Here is a 13180-nt window from a genome sequence, read left to right as displayed (position 1 = left end):
AACTGATGCTTTCGTTTTTAATCTAACACCATGGGATTCTTACTCTTTTATTCTGTACTTTAGCTCTCTTCAACATATCTACTCATTTGTTTGATCCTAAAATACACACATAGTTTCTGACCTGCTACATCAGTATCAACGAAGAATAAATCAAACAAATAAAGTTTCACATACAATTTCTTTCCAATTCTTTTTGTTCAGCTGTGTCCCACTGAGGATGTATATAGTCAGGGTATTATGTTCAGAGGGTACTTAGGTGAATGCTTCTTTCTCCACAAGTGTAATGAAATTGTTACATGGTTAGGCCCAATTATTCCCATTTTATTCCATTGTAAGACTTTTTTGCCATCCTCATTGACCTCCTTGATTTTAGAGGAAGCCTGGCAGCGGTGTAAATTCACAGTCAGAACTGCCTAGAAACCCTGTTGCATTTTATTATATCTAATCAGGAATAACCATTTGAACCCACTCCACTCCTCTCAGACTTGCAAACCATCTGCCTCCATGATTGAGGCCACCCCTTTGTCTCTGCCCCTCTTCCGTGCAGTCTGTATATGAGGAGATCCCTACTTTTACTCCAGCTCCCCACCCTTCAGTTGATTTCCCACATAGTAGTCAGACCAGCCTTTTTAAAACGTAGTCATGGTTAAAACCCTGGCTTGAAATCCTTCAGTGATACCACCTCACATACATTAGGATGGCTAATATCAAAAAAACAAAAACAGAAAATAACAGGTGTTGTCCAGGATGTGGACAGATTGGAATCCTTGTGCAGGGTTGGTGAAAATATAAAATGGTGCAGCCACTATGGAAAATAGTGTTGTGGTTCCTCACAAAATTAAATTACCATATGATCCAAGAATTGTGCTTCTGGGCATATACCCAGTAGCATTGAAAGCAGGGTCCAGAATAGATATTTGTATACTCACATTTATAGAAGCATTATTCACAATAGCTAGAAGGTGGAAGCCATGTAGGTATCCATGAATACCTAGAACAGGTGAATGGATAAACAAAATGTAGTATATATGTACAGTGGTATACATACGATGTGGTCTATACCTACAGTTATTCAGCTTTAAAAAGGAAGGAAAAGCTGGACATATGCTTCCACATGGAATAACCTTGAGGACATTATGCTAAGCAAAATAAACCACTCACAAGCAGACAAACACTTTATGATTCCACTTAGATGAGATACCTATAGTAGTCAGATTCATAGAGATAGAAAGTAAAATAGTGGATGCCAGGGCTGGGAAAATGGAGAATGGGGCGTTATTATTTACTGGGTACAGAGTTTCAGTTTTGCAAGATGGAGAGTTCAGAAGATGGGTGGTGGTGGTGGTGGTGATTATGCAATAATCTGCATATTTAACACCACTGAGCTATACACTTAACAAATGGTTATGTTGGTAAATTTTATATGTATTTTCCCACAATTAAAAAAATTTTTTTAATCTGAAAAATAGTCAGAACCCTCCAGTGAATGTTGTGTGCTCTTAGGATAAAGAACAAAATCCTTGATGAGGCCTAAAGCCTAACCCCTGCAACCCTGTCCCATACCACTTCCCCCTTAGTTGCTATGCCTGGGTCACGGGCCACCATGCCCCACCCCCTTCAGATCTCTCCCCCGTGCCTAGAGCACTCTCCCTGATCTCCTCACACAATCAACTCCTGTTCTTCCTTCAGTTCCCATTGAAACATCAGTTCCTCAGAAAAGCCTCTCCTGCCCCCCCCACCATGTTTGAGGTTTCATAACACCGTTTTAAGCATTTAATAAGTGGGTATTTTATGATTAGAGATGGTCTTCCCCACCCTGGCCTGTGATCTCCTTGAGGGCAGGGCCTGGGCCTGTTCTGCATATGGTGGGCAGTGGAATGAGTGCAGTGAGGCCAGCCCAGGGAGCAGCCCGAGCTGCTGTTCCGGGTGCTGCCCACTCCATGACCCCTGCACCCCTAAAGTGGGTAAGGAAAGGACGGAGCCTTTCTCTTGACTTCTTCGTTCTGGAATTGTATTGCAAGAGAAGGTGATGAAACCTGTGGAAGAACCCAGGTCCTGTACTAGGCTCTACATGCTCATTATAGCATTTAGTTCCCTTAGCAGTACTGAGAGAAACGGTGAGTGTCTCCATTTATTTATTTATTTATTTAGTACATTTGTTGGGGTTTTGTCCTGGGGGAGTGTTTTGTTTTTTTGATGACTGAAATGCGGGACCAACAGTACTACCTCAGGGTGTTCTGAGAACAAAACAAGATGTCAGCCCAGAGTGCTCAGGGCTGGTGCAGCAGCTCTTAGTAAACATACAAAGGGAAAAATATCTCATCACCGGGCACCATCTCCATGGAAACTGAGGCTCTCAGAACTGGGGTATGGATCTGCCTCCTGATCCATACCTGACCTGATGGTCCTCCCTCCCTGCTCCATCGTACTGCCAGCAACACTGAACTGCATGTCTCTAGTCACCTTCCCCCATCCAGCCCTCCTTGTTAGGTCATCATGGCATGTCTCATCCACACTAGGTGGGAATTTGTGCCCCTCGGTGAGCAAACTGATTTGCTAAGGAGTATAAACCCGTTGCTTTCTGCCCTGCCCCTTCTGGTTCTGCCCTTGCAGGATGACAGGCTATAGCTGTCTTTTGCTGCTACCAAAATGGCAGTGCTACTAAGGCTTAGAAATTGTGCAAGAACTTCAGACTTGAGTTCTGCAGGTAAACACATATCCTACATAGGAGATCAGAGGCCTTCCAGCTGTATCACACACAGCTCATCTGATTGAAAGGAAAGAGGATTTAGATTTACCCCTTCCGCCCAACTTGGTCAGGGAAGCAGCAGGGTCCCCAGAGTTCTGTGTTCTGAGCAAGAACCTGATTGTTGTAGGGATGTAGAGACCATAGGCCCTTAGATCTTCCAAGCCATTGCACGTGTTACACTTCTGAATCACGGAACTCTTTCTTCACAGTGTTCTTTAGGATTGACATATTAAATTAGAGTAAAATTGCTCTGGTGGAAAGGGTAAGGGCAGGAAATTGAAGTCCCTGGGCTTTCTCTCTCACTCTCCTTGGGCCCCCTTCTATGTGAGCGAAAACTTGAAAGCACTGATCTAGTATTCTCAGTTTATCTTATGGTTATATAATAAAAATGTATTTTTTAATTAAACTTTTTATTTTGAGGGGCACCTGGGTGGCTCAGTTTGTTAAGGGTCCAACTCTTGATCTCAGCTCAGGTCTTGATCTTAGGGTCATGAGTTCAAGCCCAGTGTTGAGCTCCATGCTGGCCGTGGAGCCTACTTAAAAATTAAAACAAAAAATTTTATTCTGAGATAATTGTAGTCTTAAATGCAGTTGTAAGAAATAATACAGAGATTCTTTGTATCCCTTATACATTTTACCTCAGTGATCACATTGTACAAAACTGTACTAGATATTATAGCCAGGATATTGACATTGATAAAATGATACAGAAACTTTTTAACATCTAAGGATCCCTCTTTTTTTTTTTTCTTTTTTAGAGAGGGTTGGGAGAGACAAGGGGACAGGGAAAGAGAGAATCTCAAGCAGGCATGGAGCCAGATGCGAGGCTCGATCTCACAGCCCTGTGATCATGACCTGGGCCAAAGTCAAGAGTCAGATGTTTAACCTGACTGAGACACTCAGCTGCCCCCATAAGGATCCCTCTTGATGCCCTTTTATTGCCACACCCACTGTCCCTCCCCATCACTAACCCCCTGGCAACCACTTATTCTCCATCTCTAAAATCTTCTTATTTCCAGAATGTTAAGGGACACCTGGGTGGTTCAGTTGGTTAAGCGTCTGCCTTCAGCTAAGGTCATGATCCCAGGGCTCTAGGATCAAGTCCCACATTGAGCTCCCTGCTCTGACGGGATCTTGCTTCACCCCCTGCCTGCCACTCCCCGTTTGTGCATTCTCCCTCATGCTCTCTCTCTCTGACAAATAAATAAAATCTTTAAAAAAAAAAAAATCTCTGCCTTAAAAAAAAAAGTAAATGGAATCATACAATATGTAAGCTTAAGCTAATGGGATTGGCTCTTCTCACTCAGTATAATGCTGTTGTCATCCATCTGAGTTGTTGCATGCATCAATAGTTTGTTCCATTGTAAAGGTGAGTAGTAGTTCATGGTATGGGTGTACCACTCCTTGAAGGATATCTAGTTGTTTCCAGTTGTTTGCTATTACAAGTAAAGGTGCTATGGACATTCAGGTACAGGCCTTAGTGTGAACATAATTCTCATTTCTCTGTGATAAATGCCCAAGAGCACAATGGCAGTTGCATGTTTAGTTTTTTTAAGAGACTGCCAAATGATTTTCCAGAGTGTCTGTACTGTTTTACATGTCCACCACCAGTGTATGAGTGATAACATTTCTCTGCATCTTCACCAGCATTTGGTGTTGTCACTCTTTTTCATTTTAGTTACTCTCATAGATATGTAGTATTATTTCCTCATGGTTTTAATTTGTATTGCCCTAATGGCTAATGATGTTGAGCATCTTTCCATGTGTATATTTGCCATCTGTGTATCTTCTTTGGCAAAGTGTCTGTGTCTTTTGCCCATTTTCTAATTGGATTGTTTGAGTTCTTTTACTGTTGTATATTTGAGAGTTCTTTATATATTTTAGATGCAAGTCCTTTCTTAGATGATGGCTTATAAATGTTTTCTCCCAGCCTGTAGTTTGTTTCTTCATTCTCTTAACAGGGTCTTTCACAAAGTTTTTAATTTTCATAGTATTTATCAATTTTATGGATCATGCTTTTGGTGTCAAGAATGCTTTGCCTAGCTCTAGAGCCCCAAGATTTTCTCTTACGTTTTTTCCTAAGCTTTTTATAGTTTTATATTTTACATTTAAGTCTGTGGTCTATTTTAAGTTAATTTTTATATATAAGGTGTGAGGTTTAGACAGAGATTCATTTCCTTGCCAATGGATGTCCAATTGCGCTCCAACACCATTTGTTCTTCCTTCATTCAGCTGCTTTTGCAACTTTTTCAAAAAGCAGTTGTCTGTACTTATGTGGGCCTGTTTTTAGGTTTTCTGTTTTTTTCCCATTGATCTTTATGTGTGTCCCTCTGCCAGTATCACTCAGTTTTGATTAATGTAGCTACATAGTAGACCTTAAAATTGAGTAGAATGATTCCTCCCACTTATCTTGTCAAGATAGTCTGAGCTATTCTAGGGCCCATGCCTTTCTGTACTAACTTTAGGATAAGCTTGTGTATGTCAATAAAAACTTGCTGGGAGTTGCATTAAGCCTATAGATCATTAAACCTATAATGGGGAAAATTGACATTTTTACTATGAACACGGTATCTCCGTTTATAAGTCTTACTTGAATTCTTTCATCATCATTTTGTAATTTTCAGCATGTAGATCCTGAACATGTTTTTGCTGTTTCTTTTCTGGAGGAGGGGGGTGATTATAAATTGTGTTCTGCTCTTAGTTTTGATTTTCAAATATTCATTGTTAGTATATAGAAATGCAGTTTATTTTTGTGTGTTGATCTTTTATGCGGTCACCTTGCTGAACTCATTGTTCTTGGAGGTTTTTTTGTAGATTTCTTGGGAATTTCAAGGTAGACTATCATGTCATCTGCAAAAAGGGAAGTTTTATTCTTTTCTTTCTAATCTTTATATTTTTTCTTCTTTCTTATTTATTGCTTTATTGCAATGACTAGAACTTCAGTGTTATGTTATTTGAGAGTGGTGAGAAAGAACATCCTTGCCATGTTCCCAGTCTGAGGCAAAGTATTCAATCTTTCGTTATTTTTAATGTTATTTTCATTCAAATTCTGACTTTATTTACTGGATTTGTAACTAATAGGTGTTCTGAAAACTTACTTAGTTAATGGTTGTGAAGGACTTAGGACAGTGCCTGTCACATAGTAAGTGCTCAGTAAATATTAGTTATTGTATCATTATTGCTCCGTATATATGTGTTCCAAAACTCAGTATTTAAGGTCCCAAGAACATACCACCTAAACCATTTGGGAATACAATCCATATTTGCCACTTTTACCTGTTTGGTGTCTTCCCAGTTAAAGGGAAACAAACTTAATTTGTAAGACTTTTACCTCTATTCCCGTTCCAGTAAACCTTAAAAGGGGGAAAAAAGTCATAGCTCAGCTTTTGTTCCCTCCTTTCCTACTCCCAGGTCTCTCCCTCCCACTTAGCTTCAGAAATATCCTCTAGTCAACTCAGGTCTTTCATTATTAAGTATATTATTGTGGGGTTTTTTTTTTTAAGGTTTTTATTTATTTATTTGACATAGAGAGGGCGCACACAAGCAGGGGGAGCAACTGACAGAGGGAGAGGGAGAAGCAGGCTCCCTGCTGAGCAGAGAGGCCGACGTGGGGCTCGATCCCATGACCTGGAGATCATGACCCAAGCCGAAGGCAGACACTTAACCAACTGAGCCTCCCAGGCACCCCTCTTAAGTATTTTGTTAACTGTAGGTTTTTGTAGGTGTTCTTTATGAAGCTCAAGAGGTTCCCTTCTTTTCCTAGTTTGTTGAGAGTTTTTATCATGAATGGATTTGCATGTTGGACTTTGTCAGATGCATTTTCTGCATCAGTTGGTAGGCTCATACGATTTTTCTTAGCTTATTGATATGGTAGGGATTTGTGAATAGTGAACCGGCCTTGCATACCAACAGTGAATCCTGGGGTATATGATTCTTTTTATTATATATTTTTTAATTCAACTTGTTAGTACTTTGTTGAGCATTTGCACATCCAAGTTCATGGGAAATGCATGTCTGTAGTTTTGTTTTTTATGCTCTCTTTTGTCTGGCTTTGATATATATGAGGCAATCCAGGCCTCATAAAATGAGTTAGGAAATGTTTCTTCCTCTCCTGTTTTCTGGAAATAACTGTAAATTGGTGTTAATTCTTCTTTAAGTGTTTGGTAGCATTCTCCACTGAGATCATCTGGCTCTGGAGAGTTCTTGTTTTAGATGCTTAGGTATGAATTTTGTTACTGTAGTAGAACTCTTTAGATTATTTTATTTTGGCTGAGTTGTTAGTTTGTGGTTTTTGAAGAATTGGTCTGTTCTAAGTTGTTGAAGTTACTGTTAGCATTCTCTCACTATCCTTCCAGTGGCAATACATGTGTTGTAATATCCCGTGGCATTCTTGATATTGGTGATTGGTGTCTTCTCTCTTTTTGTGTTTGCCAATCTTGCTAGAAGTTTGTCAATTTTATTCATTTTTTGAAAGAACCAGTTTTTTAATTTAATTTTCTCTCTCATTTTCCTATTTTTCTCTTTTATTGATTTTTATTCTTTATTATTTCCTTACTTCAGCCTTGCTTCTGGTTTAATTTGCTCTTCTTCTAGGTTCTTGAGGTCAGAATTTTGATTATCGATTTCTTTCCTCTTTTCCAATATAAGCATTTAGCGCTATGAAGTTTCCTCTCAACAGTATTTTAGCCATATCCTCACATAGTTTTTTCTAAGATTTTTACATTTATTTTAGGGAGAGAGTGCACAAGTTGCGGGAGGGACAGAAGGAGAGGGAGAGAATCCCAGGCAGATGACCTGCTGAGCTGGGAGCCCAATGCAGGGCTCAATCTCACAACCCTGAGGTATGACCTGAGCCGAAATCAAGAGTCGGCCACTCAACCAACTGATCCACCCAGGCACCTCCATCCCACATATTTTAATATGTTAGGTATTTATTTTTAGTCAGTGCTTTGTATTTTTTTTTTTTTTATGTCTTCCTCTTTGACCTGAGGGTTATCTGGAATTGGGTTGCTTAATTTCCATGTATTTAGAGACTTCTTTCTATTTTGATGTTTAGTATGATTCCATATGGTCAGAGAACATACTCTGTACAGTTTCAGTTTTTTAAGATTTGCTTTTTGGCCCAGGATATGGCTCATTTTAAAACACCAGATTTTTAGGAATTCTAGAGCACCACCCACTCATCGCTACCTCATCCTGCCTCAACACCTCAGCTACAGCTCACAATGCTTGGCTGTCACAGGCAGACAAAAAGAGGCCCAGCGCAGCCTTCTGACGGTTCTGAGTTGGTGACAGAACTGGACCTTGAGCCCCCAAGAGCCCTGCCTACCTGGGCCAGGAACCTGGTTCATCTCCCTAAGAGCCTTGGCCATCCGTGACCCTTCCCATGACACGTGACGAACACACAATGAGACTGAGGATAGGGCTGGGCAGGTACGGAGGAGCAGCCAGTCCAGGCCCTGTGCCCCTGCACCGTCACCTCTTTCTAATGGGGTGGTGAGTGAGGAGGGGCAACTCAGATGCCTAAGAAGCTTAGGCCCAAATCTCGGCGACGACACCGGGCTGTTGCCCCCCTCACGCAGGTCCGCCGGGCGGCCCATTCCCACCCTTGCAAACAGCCCAAGCGCAAAGCCAAGAGCTGTCAGGGCCGCCGTTGCCGCCGCCACAACAGTGTGTACGGGGTTGCCAGCCGGGTGCCAGCAGTTGCCACCTCGTCTCCTTCCTACAGGACCTACAAGAACAGTGAGGAACTTCGGTCTCGCATTGTGTCTGGAATCATCACACCTATCCATGAGCCCTGGGACAAGGCTAGCGTCAGCAGTCCCCACCAGGAGTTTCCACCTGCCACTGCCAGAGAGGTGGACCCCCTCCGAATTCAGCCACGGCACCCACACACGAGCCGGCAGCCTCCCTGGTGAGTACAGAGCCCCCAGCGGGCAGCCGGCCCGTGCTTCTGCCAGATTCTAGCCATAGCCATCCTGCCACCTGGCCCCCTCTCTGGCCTCCATGTGTCTGCAACAGATTGTCAGAGTCTTGGTGGGTGGAGACGTAAGTGGAGCAGAGAGTTCTGGTGCGACTCCTAGTCACCCTAACTACCCAGCTTCTTCGGGTTGCAGGGACCAGGGCTAGGCATTTCAGGGAAATGCAGATGCAGAAGTACCTTCCCAGAGGGGATGTAGGCCAACTGTCTTGCCTGTTTCATTTCATTCACGGTAGTCACCTAACCTCGTTGACAACTTCAGAACTTTTCCAAAACAGCATGGGGTATGAGCATGTCTCATCCAGGATCTTAGCAGGTTAGGGTGGCAGCATCTACGACAGGAGACTCTCGTGCTCTGAGGAAAGAGACAAGAACCAGTGGAAGACCTTAGTCTTTGGCTGAGACAGCGCTTCCCATTGTGGAGTCCCCAGCGTGGTAGTAATTGGGGCCTCGGGGTTCACTGTGGGGCCATAATAAGCACTCAGTAAGTGTTCACTACCACTGTTATTTTATCCTGTTTTGCAGTTTTGTATCTTTGATTAGTTAAAAAAAAATGGGAAATCAATTTATTACAATAAATAACAATTGGTACGTCTCTTTGGCACTCTTCGGAAATCCTATGGGGAGGTTGAATAATAAAAAGTAGTTGAAGGGTTGGGAACAGCTTGTCTGATCTAACCTTATTTTATAGACAGGAACAGAGGTAAGATGACCTGCCTGAGGTCACCAGCCACTAATAAAGAGGCAGGGCCAGGGCTGCAGTTCAAGTGTCAAATCCCACTGCAGTGCTCTGCTGTGATGTAGCCAGAATATGGTGGCGAGACTGAAGAACAAGCGCTGGACAGCAATCAAGGGGGTTGGGGTGGATTTTTACACTTTAAGTAGATAGTAATTCTCAGCTCTTTCAGACTCACTGCCCATGTCAAAACAAATATTCTGTGAAATCTCGTTTACTTCTCTTGAGATGAAATTCACAGATAATCTAATTGAATGCACACTTCAAAAGGAATCAGTATAAAGTCCTAACTATAATATAAATGAGAAATAGAGAGTAATTAGTAAGATAATGTCTATTTGATTGTGTAGATGACTGAGCACAGTTACACTGGAAAATTTAGTCAGACATTTGCACTTGTATATGGAATTATGTTGAATTTGACAATAACAGAAGCTGGCATATACAGATGTATTGGAGCAAAACTCAGATAGTATAAACTGTATTGCTGTTACTAACATGACTTTTCAGAAATGATGACCAGTTCTTAGGAGAATGGCAAACAAAATATTAGATGGACAGTGTCTCATTAGATTTGGGTAATTTATGAAGTCTTTACGCCTCCCTGAATACCTAACAAGACTTTCGAAAGTTGTGTGGGATGCAGGTCATTCTTCTAATGTAGAATTCATTATGTAGAACGTGCAGAGTCTCTGGCATCTGCCTCAGGTGCTGTGAGGACCCTCCAACCAGGTGGCAAGCAAAAATCCCCCCAGGGCTTCCACAGTGGCACCTGGAGGCTCTGCCACCCTAACTGGGAATCAGGCCTGGAGTTTATAATTATGAAGATTAAAATTCCTAGCCTTGGAAGAACCGAAAGAATCAAAAATAACCATGTCACAACTTCTCCTGAAATAACGTACCTAGGCACAAATCGTCAATGTTTGCTAAAACCCTTAGGTAATAGGTTGATGGAGAACTGTATAATGAATAGATCAGACTGCTAGCACCTGAGCCCATAGATCAATCTTAACACTAAAAATGGGATAGCCAGACATTAAGTGTCTTCAAATATGATGCAATCGTAATTACACAGCAGCCTGGATGTAGATATAACTCCCAGATTAAAAGAAGCATGAAGGATAGAAGAATGAGTTAAATAGACACATGAGGATACACGTATTCCAGCCAAAACTGGAACATGAAAATTTTTTACGGGATAAGTTAACCCTGTTTTCGTTTTCAAATAAATGAATGGCATGAGGAAAAAAGGGAGAGTGGGGCTGTTATTAAAAGAGTTATGTCAACTAAATACAGTGTTGGACCTTGTTTGGATCTGTGAAGCCCTGATACCAAAACCAAAGACCTCACAAGAGAACTACAAACCAGTATCCCTTTTGAATACAGATTTTAAAATCCTCAACAAAATACTGGCAAAACAAATCCAGCAACGTAGAAAAAGGATTATATACCATGACCAAAAGAAATTTATCCCAGAAATGGTTGGTTTTACATCTGAAAATAAGTTAGTGTAACCTACCACATAAATAGAACAAAGGACAAAAACCACATGTTCATTTCAATAGAGAAAAAGCATTTGACAAAATCCAACACCCTTTCATGATAAAAGGATTTAGCAATAGGAGTTACTTAATAAATAGCATCTGCAGAAAGCCCACAGCTAATATCCTACTTAATGGAGAAAAACCAAATGCTTTCCCCCCTAAGATCAGGAAGAAGACAAGAATGTCTGCTCTTGTTACTTTTATACAACATCATACTTGAGATTCTAGCCAGGACAATCACTCGAGAAAAAGGAAAAGTATCTAGATTAAAAAGGAAGATGTAAAACAAACTGTTTGCCAATTACATGAGATCCTCATATGGGATATCTGAAGGAATCCTCTAAAAAAACTTTTAAAATAAACAAGTTCAGCAATGTCGCAGGATACACGATCAAAAAAACAAAAATCAATTGTATTTATGTTAGCAATGAACAATCTGAAAATTAAGGAAATGATCCCATTTATAATAACCCCCAAAGAAAAAACACTTAAGAATAAATTGAACAGAAGTTAACTTGTACACTGAAAACTAACAAAACATTTTTGAAAGAAATTAAGATCTAAATAATGGAAAGACATTCTGTGTTCATAGATAGGTAGGCTTAATATGGGCAGTATTCTCCAAATTGATCTACATATTTAATGCAATCCCAATCCCAGAGTTTCTTGTTCGCAGGTTTTTTGTTTTCTGGGGTTTTTGTTTTTGTTTTCAGAAATTGTCAAGCTGATCCTAAAATTCATATGGAAATGCAAGAGAACCAGAATAACTAAAGCAATTTTGAAAAAGAAAAAAAGAAGACTCACACTTTCCAATTTCAAAACTTACTACAAAGCTACAGTAATCAAGACAGTGTGGTACTAGAATAAGGATAGACATATAAAGCCAAGGGAATAGAATTAAGATCCAGAAATAAACCCGTACATCCATGGGCAATTGATTTCAACAAGTGTGCCAAGATAATTCAATGGGGAAACAATAGTCCTTTCAAATGATGCTGGAACAACTCTATATCCACAGGCAAAAGAATGCAGCTGGACCCCTTCCTCACACAGAAATTGACTTAAAATGGATCATAGACCTAGGCATAAGAGAACTATAACACTCCTAGAAGAAAACAGGAATAAATCTTCATGACCTTGACAGTAGTGTCTTAGATACAACACCAAAAGTACAAAGTGGACTTTGTCAAAATGAAAACCTTTTGTGCATCAAAGGACAGTCAAGAAAGTGAAAAGATAACCCACAGAATGGGAGAGAGCATTTACAAATCATAGTTGATAATAGACTTGTATTCAGAATGCATAACCCTCACAACTCAGTAATAAAAAGACAACCCAATTTATAAATGGTTCTACTGGCCCATGAGCATGTGAAAAGATGCTCAACATCATTAATCATTAGGGAAATGGAACTCCAAACCACAGTGAAATAGTACTTGTTTGTGCACATGATCACGTACAACTTCTGTACGTGAATGTCCATGGTATTATTCATACTAGCCAAAAAGTGGAAACAACCTAAATATCCATCAGCCGATGATCCAATATACAAAGTGACACGTGCATACAGTTGAATGTTATTCAGCAGTAAAAAGATGAAGTACTGATGGATGTCACAACCTGTGTGAGCCTTGAAAACATTTTACTAAGCGAGAGGAGCTACATATTGTATGATTTTATGTGAATTGTCCAGAATAGGCAAATCCATAGAGACAGAAAGTAGATTAGTCATTTCCAGGAACTGAGGTGGAGGGATTGGTGGGCATGAATAGGGAATGACTGCTAGCGGGTACAGGGTTTCTTCTTGGGGTGCAGAAAATATTCTAACTAGAATATTTGCACACTCTGTGAACATCTAAAGACCATTGCACTGTATATTTTAACTGGATGAATTTTATAATATGTGAAATATATCTCAATAAACTGTAAAAGAAAAAAAAAAAGGTCCCAGCCTTGGCTTTATTGGAAATGTGAACATACAGCAATAGAAATGAGGCCTCTGGGTTCAGACTATAAGAGATTGCTCATGATTGAGACTTTGATGTCTTTCCTTCAACTAGAGAATAGTTTGTTAGTACCTAGGTGGTATTTTATGGGTTCATCATCATACCGGCAGAAGTGATTTATTTAAAATTAGCTGCTGAATGCTTTCCCCCTTAGAAACAAGGCAT

The 13180-nt window shown here is 40.4% G+C and overlaps 1 protein-coding gene across 3 annotated transcripts in view; it reads left to right on the top strand.

The window, feature by feature from the left end:
- Nucleotides 1-13180, top strand: part of PSMF1 (proteasome inhibitor subunit 1) — a 44876-nt gene that overhangs the window by 13916 nt on the left and 17780 nt on the right. For all 3 annotated transcript variants that reach the window (XM_027622231.2, XM_027622232.1, XM_027622233.1), the window contains one exon: nucleotides 8478-8663. In XM_027622231.2, coding sequence (XP_027478032.1) covers nucleotides 8478-8663 — 186 coding nt within the window. The remainder of the gene's footprint in view (nucleotides 1-8477; nucleotides 8664-13180) is intronic.

Source organism: Zalophus californianus, chromosome 8, assembly GCF_009762305.2.
Source record: "Zalophus californianus isolate mZalCal1 chromosome 8, mZalCal1.pri.v2, whole genome shotgun sequence".
Lineage (NCBI taxonomy): Eukaryota > Metazoa > Chordata > Mammalia > Carnivora > Otariidae > Zalophus > Zalophus californianus.
The sequence above is the reverse complement of the archived record's forward strand: the minus strand, read 5'-3'. Positions and strand labels throughout refer to the sequence as shown.